This window comes from Mastigoproctus giganteus, chromosome 2 (genome assembly GCF_048544385.1).
Source record: "Mastigoproctus giganteus isolate SK-2022 chromosome 2, ASM4854438v1, whole genome shotgun sequence".
Lineage (NCBI taxonomy): Eukaryota > Metazoa > Arthropoda > Arachnida > Uropygi > Thelyphonidae > Mastigoproctus > Mastigoproctus giganteus.
The window spans coordinates 34,925,647-34,939,128 of record NC_143576.1 but is presented as its reverse complement, the minus strand read 5'-3'; the positions used below and the strand labels follow the sequence as shown (position 1 = coordinate 34,939,128).

At 37.9% G+C, this 13,482-nt stretch overlaps 1 protein-coding gene across 2 annotated transcripts in view; it reads left to right on the top strand.

Moving 5' to 3' along the window:
- The first annotated feature begins 1,401 nt into the window (after positions 1-1,401).
- Positions 1,402-13,482, top strand: part of LOC150089264 (uncharacterized) — a 58,493-nt gene continuing 46,412 nt past the window's right edge. For both annotated transcript variants that reach the window (XM_090368450.1, XM_090368449.1), the window contains exon 1: positions 1,402-2,148. In XM_090368450.1, the coding sequence (XP_090224576.1) occupies positions 1,920-2,148 (229 nt within the window). In that variant the 5' untranslated portion in view covers positions 1,402-1,919. The remainder of the gene's footprint in view (positions 2,149-13,482) is intronic.

Sequence of the window (13,482 nt, the reverse complement as noted above, 5' to 3'; positions counted from 1 at the left end):
ATGTGTAAGAATCTAACTGCGGGTCCGCAAAATGAATCCACTTAAGCATTAAAGGGGGCGCGTATTTACGTGCCAAAGTAAAAATGGGCGTTTTTTTCTTCTATGTGATATATCTAGGCACGTTTATTACACGCGCATTTAGGAGGAGTCCCCTTTATGAATAAATGCCATTACAAAACGAGTGATGCTAACACTAAAGCATCTGGCGTCTTCAGCAGTTCCTTCAAGTCTCTGCGTTGCTCTCCCCTTGTCCTCCCGACTCCGTTGTTCCGTGTACCGAGTGACGTACAGTTGTTCTAATTATTTTGCTGAGAAGAGAGCTCCGCGAAGTGTTTGTTTTTGCGTTTTGTCGCCAAGCAACGGCTTAGTCCTCGTCTGTCCCCTCGGTCTCCTGCTGCCAGCGGAGTTTGTGTTAGAAACTGCTCCGTCTCCTGTTACGAACTGCGAGATCTGCTTAACTGCTTTCTGCAAATGAAGACGCTTTAATCGGGCTACCGTCTTGTCACGCCCCTATTCTCTCCTCGAAGATAACGCTATTTCCGGCCCTTAAAAGGGGCCAAAGTGGAATCAACAAATATGTTTTGTTTGTCTGGAAACGGAAAACTCAATAATATTCCCCTTCTGCGCCGATTACAAGCGTCGGCTAGGACACATGCTGAACAGATTAATGCGGGTTAAAAATAACGCCATTCACTTTGATATGGAGGTTACTCGATGCATCAGCACCCCCCAAAGAACGGCGAACTGAGTGTGGAAAAATACGGCTAATCTTTTAAATAAATAGTGGGGCAGACCGATGCCCGAAAAATTTGGTTCCGTTGGGTTGTGCAGTCTCCTCTGCTGCAGCTGCTGGGGGAAGGGGGGCATTTTAGAACGGGGTTACAGAACCCTGGCCTATTGGGATAATTAGGCCTATTTTGTGCGGTAAATAGTCCACAGCGTTACTGCCTGTCACCACGAATAAGAGTAAACGCTGAAAGCCAAGGGAGGGTATCCGAGAGGAGGGGAGGGGGAAAGAAAGCCGTCTGCGCGGAGCCTCGTGTCTTGCACCCAAACTGTCGCCTGGATGTGCTAATATAGGTGGGAAAGTGGCCGCCTGACAATTACGTGTATGTTTTCAGCGTGGCCCATGCTTTTACTTCACAAGGACCGAAGTAATGGGGTAGCGTATGTACCGCCATTGTCCAGGTAGTGCACCGTCGGGGGTCACAAAGAGGCCGTGAAAAGGATTAGCACGGTAATGAAGTCCTCCTAGAAGATCTAGGTAAACAGGACAAACGTAAGGGAGGGGAGGAGGCGGCTATGAACAGGCATCCGATACAATTATCCGCTCCGTTGGTTCAGTGCGGAGGAAAAGAAGCGCCTTACACGAACAGCCCCAGGGAGGAGGGGCAGTCAGAGTCGGGAGGGTAACGAGGAGGCGCGAGACGTGCTAGCCGATAACATATCAGCGCAGGCTTATGATTGTGGTCAACGTATCAGCGGAACGCTGGAGATATTAGGCGGGAGCGCGCTATGAGATGACTTCCACCAATCAGGAGGCCGCACCGTCTTAAGCAGCTCTGGACAAACATTTCATTAAAGGTACTCCTTGCCTGGTCTCACGGCTAATTGCGTTAACGGGATATTTCGCCATTAGGGAGCTGCACAGTGCGTAAGAGGATGTGACGCAGTTGGCGGCGCAGTTGACAGGGGCGTTGACGGCCACAAGTTCATCACCTCTAGCCGTGAACAACGGACTAGATAGACGGACTTCGATTTCGTAGTGCATCAAAAGATCACTTCACGCAGCATTAAACTGCGGGAGAGCTTCGTTACGAAACCAGTAAACATCTCTTTTGGGCATCTTTTCAGCAGTGCGGCTGCCGCCGAGACCCCCTTCTTTCTCGCCGCTCCCAGATGAGAGAAAAGTCCTTTTGATGGTCGATAAGGCGTCCGACCTCGTGCCTGCAAAGAGCACGCTTCCTTCGAGCAGACAGCATCCACGCTTTTCCCTCTACAGCATCGAAAGACTTCTGAATGTCAGCAGAGACGTGGTGTGTCGTCCAGGAGCCGACCAGAGGGGAGAACTTTCCGACTGTCCGGAGGTCAGCAGTTCAGTGAAAGAGGACGGCACAGGAGCGTTGGACTTCAGTCTGCACAGTCGAGGTAAAGAGTTTTCGTATTGTGTTCAGTTCTCGTGCCTGCAATTCCTGCATGTCTGAAATCACTCGGTTCCTCTTTTGGGGTAAGAAATACGAGATCATCTAAAAGCACGGAAGCCTAGAATAATTAAGCAATTTCCTCGCTGTTCGACGCCTTTAATGCCCCCATTATTAGCTGTAAGAACGAGTGTTGCGACGTTACATTAGAAGGGAAAGATTAAATATACGATATCCGTCATTTAATGTTAGACTGCTTGAGAAGAGCCAAAAACATTAAAATATTCGTCTGTTAATGGTCTTAAAAAGTAAAACACAAAAGCAACTGCTAATAACATGTATGTGTTTCTTTAATGCTCCGCTACTATTTTGGTAATTCCTCTGGCCCTTAGTCGTCCCAAAGTATGGACATAAAACGAGTTTTACTTAGAAAGCAGAGGGTTGGTCAAAGTTCATTTGCACAGATAGCTCTGTGAGAATTATCTGAACAAAGAATGCTTTGAAAACGTGTATTTAACTAAATGCCATTCAGAGATTTTTTTTAGTGTCGTTAGAAATATTTGAAGGACATATATGGATGGTGGGAGGGGTCTGGTTTACAAAACTAAAACCAAATATTTTCCGATGCAGTTCTCAAACTAATATTATTACCATTTGTGTATATTTAGTTTTCTTCATAACTTTTGGTGCATCAGTGTTTCCAAGGAAATGAGGCTATCATTAAAAATGTTTCCAGAAATGATATTCTCTAAAAACAGGGCTTTCAGGGATCACGAATGTCAGCTGGTTTTCTGCGATAGTTTTCAGGGAGGCTCTTGAGCTTCACATCCATATGAAACATACTGAACAAGGGCTGCCATCTCCACAAAGAGTTCGCGCTTTATACAAATAAGGATTATTTCTTAGAATTTGTCTTTTACTTGAGTTTAAGCAAATGTAATTGAAGAGAAGGAACCGTACTCTAATGAATTTCGTGCGTACACTTATTTTGAGGAAGGAATTTTTAGTACGGAGGAAAAGAATCCATAACCGAAACTACAAATTAATCAACCCACCCTGTGTGAATGAATTGCACATTTGCTTAAACACGAGTATCTCATTAACTAGAAGAAATCGAATAACTCGCATTAGACGTTTAGTTAAAACATTTAGTACTCAACGTTGTTATTCGCATAAGTGAAAAACAGACATTCTCGCTGTATGCAATTTTTACATTGGAAATGTGTGGGAATAATCTCTGTGCTTTTGAGAACACCAATGATAGAGCGCGCAGAGTTTCTGAAATGTTTAGCACAGCTGATCTTTGTGGAACACCTTCCTGAACGTAAGTCTGAGAAATTACTTTTGATAACGCTTGAAACGTTCTACATTGAAGGAAACCAGATTGTAAGCGCCAATATGTCCAGATGTGCCAAAATGTGGATCCAAAAACAAGTTGTCTGGAGAAAGGTGTTGCGAGCGATCTTTCTTGGAATTCTTGGATGCATATTTTCAAAACTTTTATTTATTTATAAAATCTATAATATTAAAATGAGTAGAATTAATGTAGTTGCAATGCAGTTCAGAAATAATGCCATTCACAAGACCTGTAACAAAACCCTCACTATAAAGAGTTAGACTTTATATTTTAATTGTAAATTCTAACAAAGCGGAATGCCTGATCAACACAGAAATGATCGCTGAGCTCGTAAAATAAGAACCATCTTGTTTGGAATAAATACAGAAGCAACTAAGTCATGTCAACTGTCTGTAAATTAAGCATATTTTCTGAGTGGAAATCCTCCTTTTAGCAGGATGAAAAACTCGAGTTTCCGTGGGGGAAATGGAGACGGGAAGGCCACACCCACTCGACTGAGACCCACTACCTCGACCACGATATCCAAGAAATCCATAAAGGTTCCTCTCTTCCAGACGGGATTCAAAACCAGGTCTTATCTTTTCTACACGGAAAGGGGAAGAAGTGTGATCTCAGCCACTGTACTAGTGGGCGAGCTCAATCTTTCACCATGAACGAGTCCTATATTGACAATTCTCTCCTGTTTGCAAAATATTTTCAGTGTTCTTTCCTATCGTTTGTTTGTGAGAATGTCGTTAGTTTTAACTTTTTCATACTTTAACCACCCGAAATCTGATTCTTTAAATCATTTGTTTTCCTAAAATTTGTGATGAGTTCGAATCTTAATACTTTTTTACTCAAAACTAATGGTTATAATAAACAAAAGCCAAAAATACTCTAAATATTGTAATGCTCTAGCAATTAAAGCGATTCTCTTTCCATGTGGATAAACAGAAGACAAGACATTAATACCAAACCATCTATTATAGATAGATGAATAATCGTGCGATCTTTAAAATAGTAGGCTCACGTTTCCTTAAACACACAGACAGATATAGACAGTAGCTACGATATAATTAACTTCCTGGTCGGCTGTGGAGCATTATTCATTTAGTTCCTTCGGATACGTTTCGTTTCGAAAGTGTAAAATATAACGGGATTGCTACAAACGACGCACTTCTGTATTTCGGGTTCAGGCAACGAAATTTCTGAACCAGAGAAATCTTAGCTTCAGAGATCAAACACTACAGCTACTATCTGGAAGTTCTGTTATTTGCCAGTCAGATGGTGAGCTTGGCTTCAAGCCAGCGAATATTTCATTCCGATTACTCAACATGCTTCGGTGGTCCTAGATGTGGGAAACCGGTTTGATCTTCTAGCTATTTTAGGCTTATGAGGAAAGGTTTTCCTGATGCAGTAATCATTAAAATAAACAACACGATAATCAGAGTTCTTTTCCGCTTCTGAATTTTCCTGCGCTCTTTCTATCAGCCGATGGTACCTGGCAATATCCACATTACAGTAATTGGCAATGAAACTAAGCCATGTTATTTCCGAGTGGGTATTTTCCCTCGGAAAATGCGAGTGGGTGGAAAGGTAAAACTTCCCAATGGATTTTCTAATATGCTATTTATTAATATAGCTGTTGTATGGTAGATGCTTATGAATAGAAGAGAGGCAACAGGTTTAGAATTGGTATAGGATTAAAATACATCCAAACCATCTAGTTCGAAGATTTTATTTTATTTTTTGACAGTAATTTTCAGTTAACTTTATTTAATCGAATCTTTAGAAATTATAGCGATTTAGAGTTCAAGATGATGGAGTTACATAGTTTGTATCTAATCTTCATACAATCGAGAAACACAGAAGATGCGTAAGGGAAATCTCTTCGGTAGACTATTTTGGGCGTCTTGAACACTCGTAAATAAGGTCGATTATTGGATGAAACCAGAGGCTTAATTCGAATTGAATGCATGAATATCAGTACAAGTTTCGAAGAAATATTACCAGAAAAAAACAATGAAATTTCCTGCCTGTAGAACTAAGTTGTTTAGATTAGTAACACTGCCAGGGAGAATGTCGAAAAAACTAAGAATGAGGAAGATTATTAATGCTCCTTGTTTTTTAGTTCTTCTTTGGGCCAATGACTTGTGATTATTTAAGAATACCGAACATTTTAAAAATGGTGGAGTCTGAAATAGAGCTCAACTTGAACTTTGCAATAAATGGAAAGAAATTGTTTAATAATCTGGAAAAAGCAAAATATGCGCCCCAAATAAACAACTTCTAAATGGAAACTGAATTCACTGAAAAAAGGGAATTTAATTTTATTTAAAATAAAATCATGTTGGTCGTCTCTCAAATCACTGGATTTCATATTCATAGGTCACCTTGTGAAAAATGAATTAACAGCTTTAAATTTCTTCGTCGTCTATCGGTTATATGGTCAAATGTAGAGTGCAGTAGTACACGGGTTTACGTTTTTCCGTTATTTTAGTCCATTTGGACTAAAATAAGCACCATAAATACAGTGCTGTTTTTGTATTATCTATATAATGTTAACTTACCTGAATGTGTGTTAACCTTCCGGAATATAAACAGAAAATTGATTTATTTTAGTTTAACTGATGAAGAAAGTGTTATGGTGTGAAAATGTGGAAACAGGAAGCGAAGGTGTTTTTTTAAGGATAAGAAGGCAACCACTTAGCTTCTTAAATTACTTTGAACTGTTGCCTTACTAAATTAATTGCAGGGGAGCTCACCTCTAGTGTTTGTTGTTTCTGACGGCTTTTAGGCTCATAAACAACTTACAACAAGTATGTGTTCATGGGCCAGTTACGAGGGAATAAACCCCTTAACAAAAGGGGAGAAACCCTATTCCCTCCGCCTGATATCGTCTAATTACAGTCCCAATTAAAAGAAGTCTGGAAATTCCTGGACTCCAACCCAGATGTCACCAAACGAGTGACAAAACCTGTACACTCTCACGGACATCTGACCCCTAAGGAGCAGACAGAGGAAAAAAAATAATAATAAAAAATATATATATATATATATATAGAAACACGTTTCGCTTTCTTTCCAATTGTAAAGAGAATAATTACTTTGCTACTTTACTTTCAATTTCAAGAAGCAAAGTCCGTTTGTTTCCACATCTCCTCTAATCTAATCTCCCCATCTCTTTCTGGGTCATCCTGTCGGCCTCTTCTTGTCCATTTTCATTTCAAACAGCATTCTTCTTAGTAATCTGTCCAAACCATTGCAAACGTGATGTAATCATCTTCTCCCTCAGATTTTCTATTCCCAAATTCATTCTTATGTCAGTATTTCTTATTTTATCTCTTCTAGTTTTAGCTAGCATAGTCCTTAGCATCTTTATTTCCATTGTTTGGATTTTGCTAAAATCCTTTTTATTCATCCTCCATGTCTCAGCAGCATAAGTCAAAATAGGGGCCAAATATGCCCTATTTATCAGCTTTTTACACTTCATTGGAACTTCCTTAGCCCATAACAGTCTATTAACATTGCAAAAGAAACTGACTAGAAACGTTATTTATTGATTTACCTTAACTACAATATCAAAGCATCTACTTGAATAAATGCGAAACAGAGACTTGAGATCTCCTCAGAACCACAGTATTTTAAACTACTGCATTCCATTTAGATATTTCCGCGATCTCGATGGCTCATTTTTGTTGTATTCGGTTTGGCTGGATGTTTAGAACAACCGCCAATGCAACTAAAGCCAAGTGATGTCGGTATAGCGTACTGATGCCTGTTAATCAACGAAAATGAACCAATAATAATTCTGGATTGTATGTTATTATAGAAGATAATCCCAAATCACAGTTGATTCATTTGTAAAAGCAGTACCCTCTCTGCTGAAAATGAAAGCCCAACTCCATTTCCTAGTACGAAACTATGTTGTTTTCTAAATATAAACAGTCCAGAAGAATTCGTGTCTTTTGATGGATAAGGCATCGTTTAGTAAATGAACCGAGACAACTTTTGAGCAGTCAGTGAAGCAGCTTCCTACAGCCAACATATTAAATATATTATTAACATGATTATTGATGACAGGAAATTGATACGGTGGCTCTGGAAAGTCGTCTATAAATAGATCTTCCCTGGAAAAAATTAAGATAAAAGTTAAATTTAATTATATTAATTAGGGTGTTGAAGGGACGGTTGTAATACCTTTTTCCTCATTAAAATCAATAGTACATTTAAAGTCAATCCATGACTTTATTTTTTCAAATGTTCTAAAGATGAAGGTGTATATCCATCACCATATGGTACCACTGCTTGTTAAGGCCAATACCAAAGATTAATTTGTTCTCTGATAAGCACAAAATGTTATTCGCGTACAAAAAGGTAAATTCCACATGGATGTGCATATAGGATGAAGGATTAGCTTTCGAAGGCAGTTGAATAAGATAAAATCTAAAGCATACGCGGCTGCCATGCGAGATATCGGAGAGGAACTGGTGGGTATACATAGCCATGAATTATGTATCCAGTACATTCAAAGATCCACCGCAATGTAGGCGTCCGTGATATAATCTTTGGAACCCAGTGGATAGCAAAATAACTTTCTCGAATACTGAAAATTTAAATGATTGAACAGAATTACCAAGAAAAGATTCATTATAACTGAATCCGTTCTGTATGCCACCCTACGCTTCCTTTGGAGACAACAGATGACATCTCAAAATATTCATAATTTGGCTCAACTACAGTTAGGAGGAGAATAATAGGGAGGATAACCGTTAGGAGGTTCATGATCATTCGTACTATCCAATCCATACACACATTATGGAGCGCGTGAGGAGAGAATAGAAACTGCTGAGTAACCTTCAGTCGCAGATAATTTTTCTCTTTATCATAGCTGTTATTTGCATTGATTCTCCAGATATAGCTGCAGTAGCTGAGTGGTCAGGCGTTTGGGTACACATGCTTTCAGTGATTGTTTTTGAAGCCCACATGATTACTGAATATGTGCTGTTTCTTGTATTCTCTCTTTCTTGTGAAAGAGAGAATACAAGAAACAGCAGAGTATTTACAAGCTTTTATAACAACTTTAATACACGACAAACCACATTCCGATAAACAAGAAATACATAAAACCGTTAATCCTCCGGATGAGATCGTCTAACTATTGATTGAAGAAGATTCGACGAATTCCTCCAGTCTGACGTGAAATAAATGAAATGAAACCAATGAAATATAGTCACGCAGTATTACCATGAATATATTTGGTAATAACGTCCACACATTGGATGTGTATGTTAAAAAGCTTTTTTTGGAATATGAACATGAAAAGCTTATAAATAAATAGACAGAACCTGCTTAAGTGAATATAAGCGCCTATATTTATATATGTAAATGTCTAGAAGTATACTATGGAACAGTTATAGAAGCCACGTTATTAAAGCATTTGTTCAATTTGACTCTGTTATTCTTTATATGTAATATCCAATAATGTACACAAAATTAATATTATATGTTTTTGTATACCATCACAGTCATTTGAGCTGCTTCAAGGGGAGAATTCAACTAAGAATAAACAGATGATAATAATAATGTGTGAAGAAACCATGAATTAAGAGATCTCTGTAATGCACCAAGCAGAGTCCAAATGTGGCGTACGTCTAGAAACGACAGTTCAGCTAGGAATGTTAGGGAAATATCTTAGAAAATGTTTACTCTGGTGGTCATTCTACTCTAGAGTTTATTGTGCAATGGTACTTCAAGTCTTTTTCTCAGGATTTAAGAGCAATTTCTGAAGATGTCCACGAACCTTGCAGGAGGAAACATCCGGTTTTTATCAACAAGGAATGATCGTTTTATTTATGGCGAACAAGTGACCTTAGCATAAATACAACTTAAGGATGGTAAAATAGAAACGACAATGATGATCGCAGATTGTCCAGAAATATCAGAGGGGTTGAAGGAGTTAACAAAGTAACATATGGAAAAAAATGTTAAAATCACGAACCATGGGATGCGGAAAACTGATCTTTCTTGAGTAAAAAGTACATAAAAAATTGATGATTTGAGAAAGTAAACAAAGGCTGATGTGAACCAATTAAACTGCGAATATTTAAGTGAAATATCTGCATGACGAAAATAAGTCCTGTAAACTGAAGAACATTTGAAGCACATGAGCGTATTCTCTTAAAATTGACACCGGAAAAACTAGAAAATTGTTATATTTGTACGAATGTTTCCGCTCGAATTAATTCTACGTTGAAGATATCTACGATTAAATGCCCTCAACGCAGAATTGTAACTTAAGAACACAAGGCTGCTTCTTAAAAACAGTGGGTCTCGTCAATCACGAGCTGTTTTCGCTGCTACTTCCTATAATAAGCAGCCATCAGTAAAGCGGACCTACTCCGATGTCGCTGTTAGTTAAAGGCACGGTGGAGTACCTTTAACTAATTTAAGAACCCTAAAAAAAGTAACTCAATATCGGCTGAATACCCTTAGAATATGTTTCCTCGATCATTTGATTTTTCCATTACGATGGCAAGCATAATTATATTATTTTATAGAACGAACTTAATTCCTGTTGAACAATTCAACTCTGTATTGTAACATCAATCCATGATCCTGGCATAACCGAGCCCAGTACGTGTTAACTTTACCTAAGCTCAAAATTACTTTACTTCAGGACATCCAGAGTCGTTGTTATTGTTTTAATTTCAACAAGCTTTCTTATTTACAGACCGCAAAGGTGGGAAAGAATCACACTTCGTGTTATTTCAAACAATCTAAGTTCCTTGCTCATCCACAGGACTCGAATCCGTACCTTTCCAAACTGACACAACTGCTAGCACATCACGAGGTCTGACACTTCAACAAAAATATAATTTAGCGTAATCTTCACAGCCTAAAAGGTTACCGTAACTGATGCAGAATACCTTTCTTTATTATTAAAGCAATTCTGCCAAGAATTTCAAATCGGGACAGTTTAGAAAATAAGGTTGTTGCAATAGCATCATCAGGAGCAATAGTATTTGGCGTATGCAACTTACATTAGCTAGACAGTTTCTTCCATTATATTCTCTGCGGGTAGTATTTCTGGAAAAGGCTTATAAAGTCACATTTGAAAATATTCATGACCCTCAAAAATATTTTGATCCAGAGAAAGAAGCCCTTTAACCTTGAAACCAACCATTTATTATATTTCTTGGGATGAAACTTTGTGGAAGAGCAATCCCTAGTATCCGTGCGTAAGAGTTTTTACGGCATTTTCTGGTCAGTATCCCTCAGTTAACAGCCGCATAATAAAATGTTTTAGAAGGGCCAAACATAGCTTTGTCTTGGTTATATGTTGTGCCTTGAAACTGTTAAAGATCTTTTGGTGGATTGTGGCACGGTAGTTGGAATCACAATTAAATACTATTTTTACTTTGTAGTTTGTGTGCAATTAACCGCTTTAATTTAAACGAATTCTTACCCTTTCTGATAAATATATATAAGATACTTTTTAAAAAATAATTAAAATTAATAAGATAAATTCGATGCAAACTTTAAAACTTGAGTATTCGTTTATGCAGACCCCAAAACCATAGTTTCATACGTATTGTAACAATAAGCCACAAATCTTTAAAACCTCCCGAGTTTCTGATCCGACTTGATTACCTTTTAAGGTATGAAATAGTTTAAAATTAACTGCATTCAATGTCTGAGATAAACAAGATTCAAATTCAAGCAGGCGAGCGTGACATCATAAACTAGGATTGCATATCGTTTAGAAATGAGAATTCTGTTGTCTCCCGAGTTGAACGTCTAATACAGATCACTGTAAATCAGGTCGAAGTGATGACCGCGTCTACTGCGCTATTTTTCAACCGGTTTTTCGCAAAATATTTCACTAAAAATTAGCACGCGTCTACATTTCGATATTTTTAAGGACTTCACCACTCAATATAACTATATTAAAAAAATAATCCATGTGGTATAGTAGTTTGAATTATTTTATTTATAATCATGAGGGAACTTTGTTTTTGTACTGAAGGTAAATAAATGAAATAGTTTTTTAAAGTGTTCTGAGGAACTCATCTATTCATAAATTATTACAAACGATATAAATTTTCATGATTGTTGGAAAGCATTCTCTAATTTTACCACATGTTCGACATATCCTCCATTTTGATGAACAACTTCCTGAAGGCGTACACCAATATTTGTAATAACGCACAACACGACTCCGTCAATTTCGCGAGAAAATTAAACCTCAATATCTCACGGTCCATAAATATTTCCAAAGATCTTCAACGAGAGTCATTGAGTTTCATATGCAGGAACGGCAGCGAGTTAACAGTGTCGATGAAGAAAGGCCCAATTAAACCACGACTTGACATGGCTACCCATACAGTCACTCTCCTTCCATGACCACTTTTCTAATAAAGTCAGCGCAGAGATTCTGTTGCCCAAAACCGGAAGTTCTGTTTATTCACAGCCCCATCCAAATGAAAATAAACTTCATCTGGAAACCAGCATTTTTCTCACCTCTGCCCGTGTGGAGAATTACAGTGTTCTCTGCTTATCAATTTCGGAAAGTTTATGCAGCACTAATCTTGAATAGGAACACTCAAACTCATAGCCGAGTGGTCATGAACATGAGTGCAGTAGCACGCACTCTTTGAGTAGACTGCGATTCAAGCCCGCGACTGCTAAATACGATTAACGTTTCTATTGATGATTTATTGTAAACTCCAGTGACCTAGTGGTGGTGCCGGAGTATAAACAAGAACATTCGTTGCACACAACGCCGATATAATCCAAATTCACCAGCTACACTGACGCCTAAAAGTTTGGAATCACAGCGTATGACAACAGTTTTACTTATTTGAATTAGCTTTAAATTTAAGGTTTAATATTAAAAAACAACACACTAAAAAGTATTTTAAGATTTTTTCATTCAGAATTGAAACGTTTACAGCAAAAAAAATATATATTATATATTGAAATGATTAATATTAACAACTATGCTGATTTTTCATCAAAATATCATCCAGAAATTTTATTACTGCCCTTACACAGACATGGAATTCAGACAATTAATTTTAAAATAGCAATGTCTTGACCATTATAAAATTGACCAACCTTATTCCAAACGATCTGCAAGGTTTTCTTACACATTTTGTGAAGATGAGCAGACTTCACGGTCTAGATCCTTTATTAGTAAGGCTATTGGGGTCGCCACACCTTAATTTGCAATACTCCCCGCACCCTCATGTTGTTTAGTGCTAGAAAGTCTCTGCACAGCTTAGAGCTGCGCTTCGGGTCATTGTCATGCTGTAGTATAAAATTTCTTCACACAAAGTCGAAGTCCAGAGGATATTGCATTATTTTCAAGAATGTTTTTATAGTCTTTTCTTTGGATTCTTTCAATTGTGACGACGCTGCCCACTCCAGCAAGATATAAGTATCCCCCAGATCATGATGAAACCACCACTGTCTTTGACTGTAAGCACTAAAACGTGGCACTAATTTTAATTCAGTTGTTTGTCTCACATAAACGCTACGCTCGGATCCAAAAATTTCAAATTTGGACACATTTACATCCAAAATACGTTTTTCCACTCTTAAAATTGTCCAATGTTGATGGCACTTAGCCCAAACCAACCATTTCTTTAGATTTTCCGGTTTTAACAAGTATAAAAAAGCTTTCGAACGGCTACACTACCGTGAAGTCCTGCTTGTTTAAGTTTTACAGCAGTTTTAGACACGGGAGTTCCTCTGTTCCTATTGAACTCAGCTCAGATTTCAGTTGTAGTAGTCGTCGATTTAATTTAAAAATCAGTGAATCGTTGATGGCAGTTTATACTCCTTTAAATTAAACTCCCAGTTTTTTGCCAATACTTATCATGGAATAAGTCTTTTTTTCTTATACAGAGTTATAATAGCGTGCTTTTTTTCAAGACTCAGTTTCTTGAATGTTTATAACCGAAATACTCAAAACTTACACTAAACACTTGATGAAGGTGT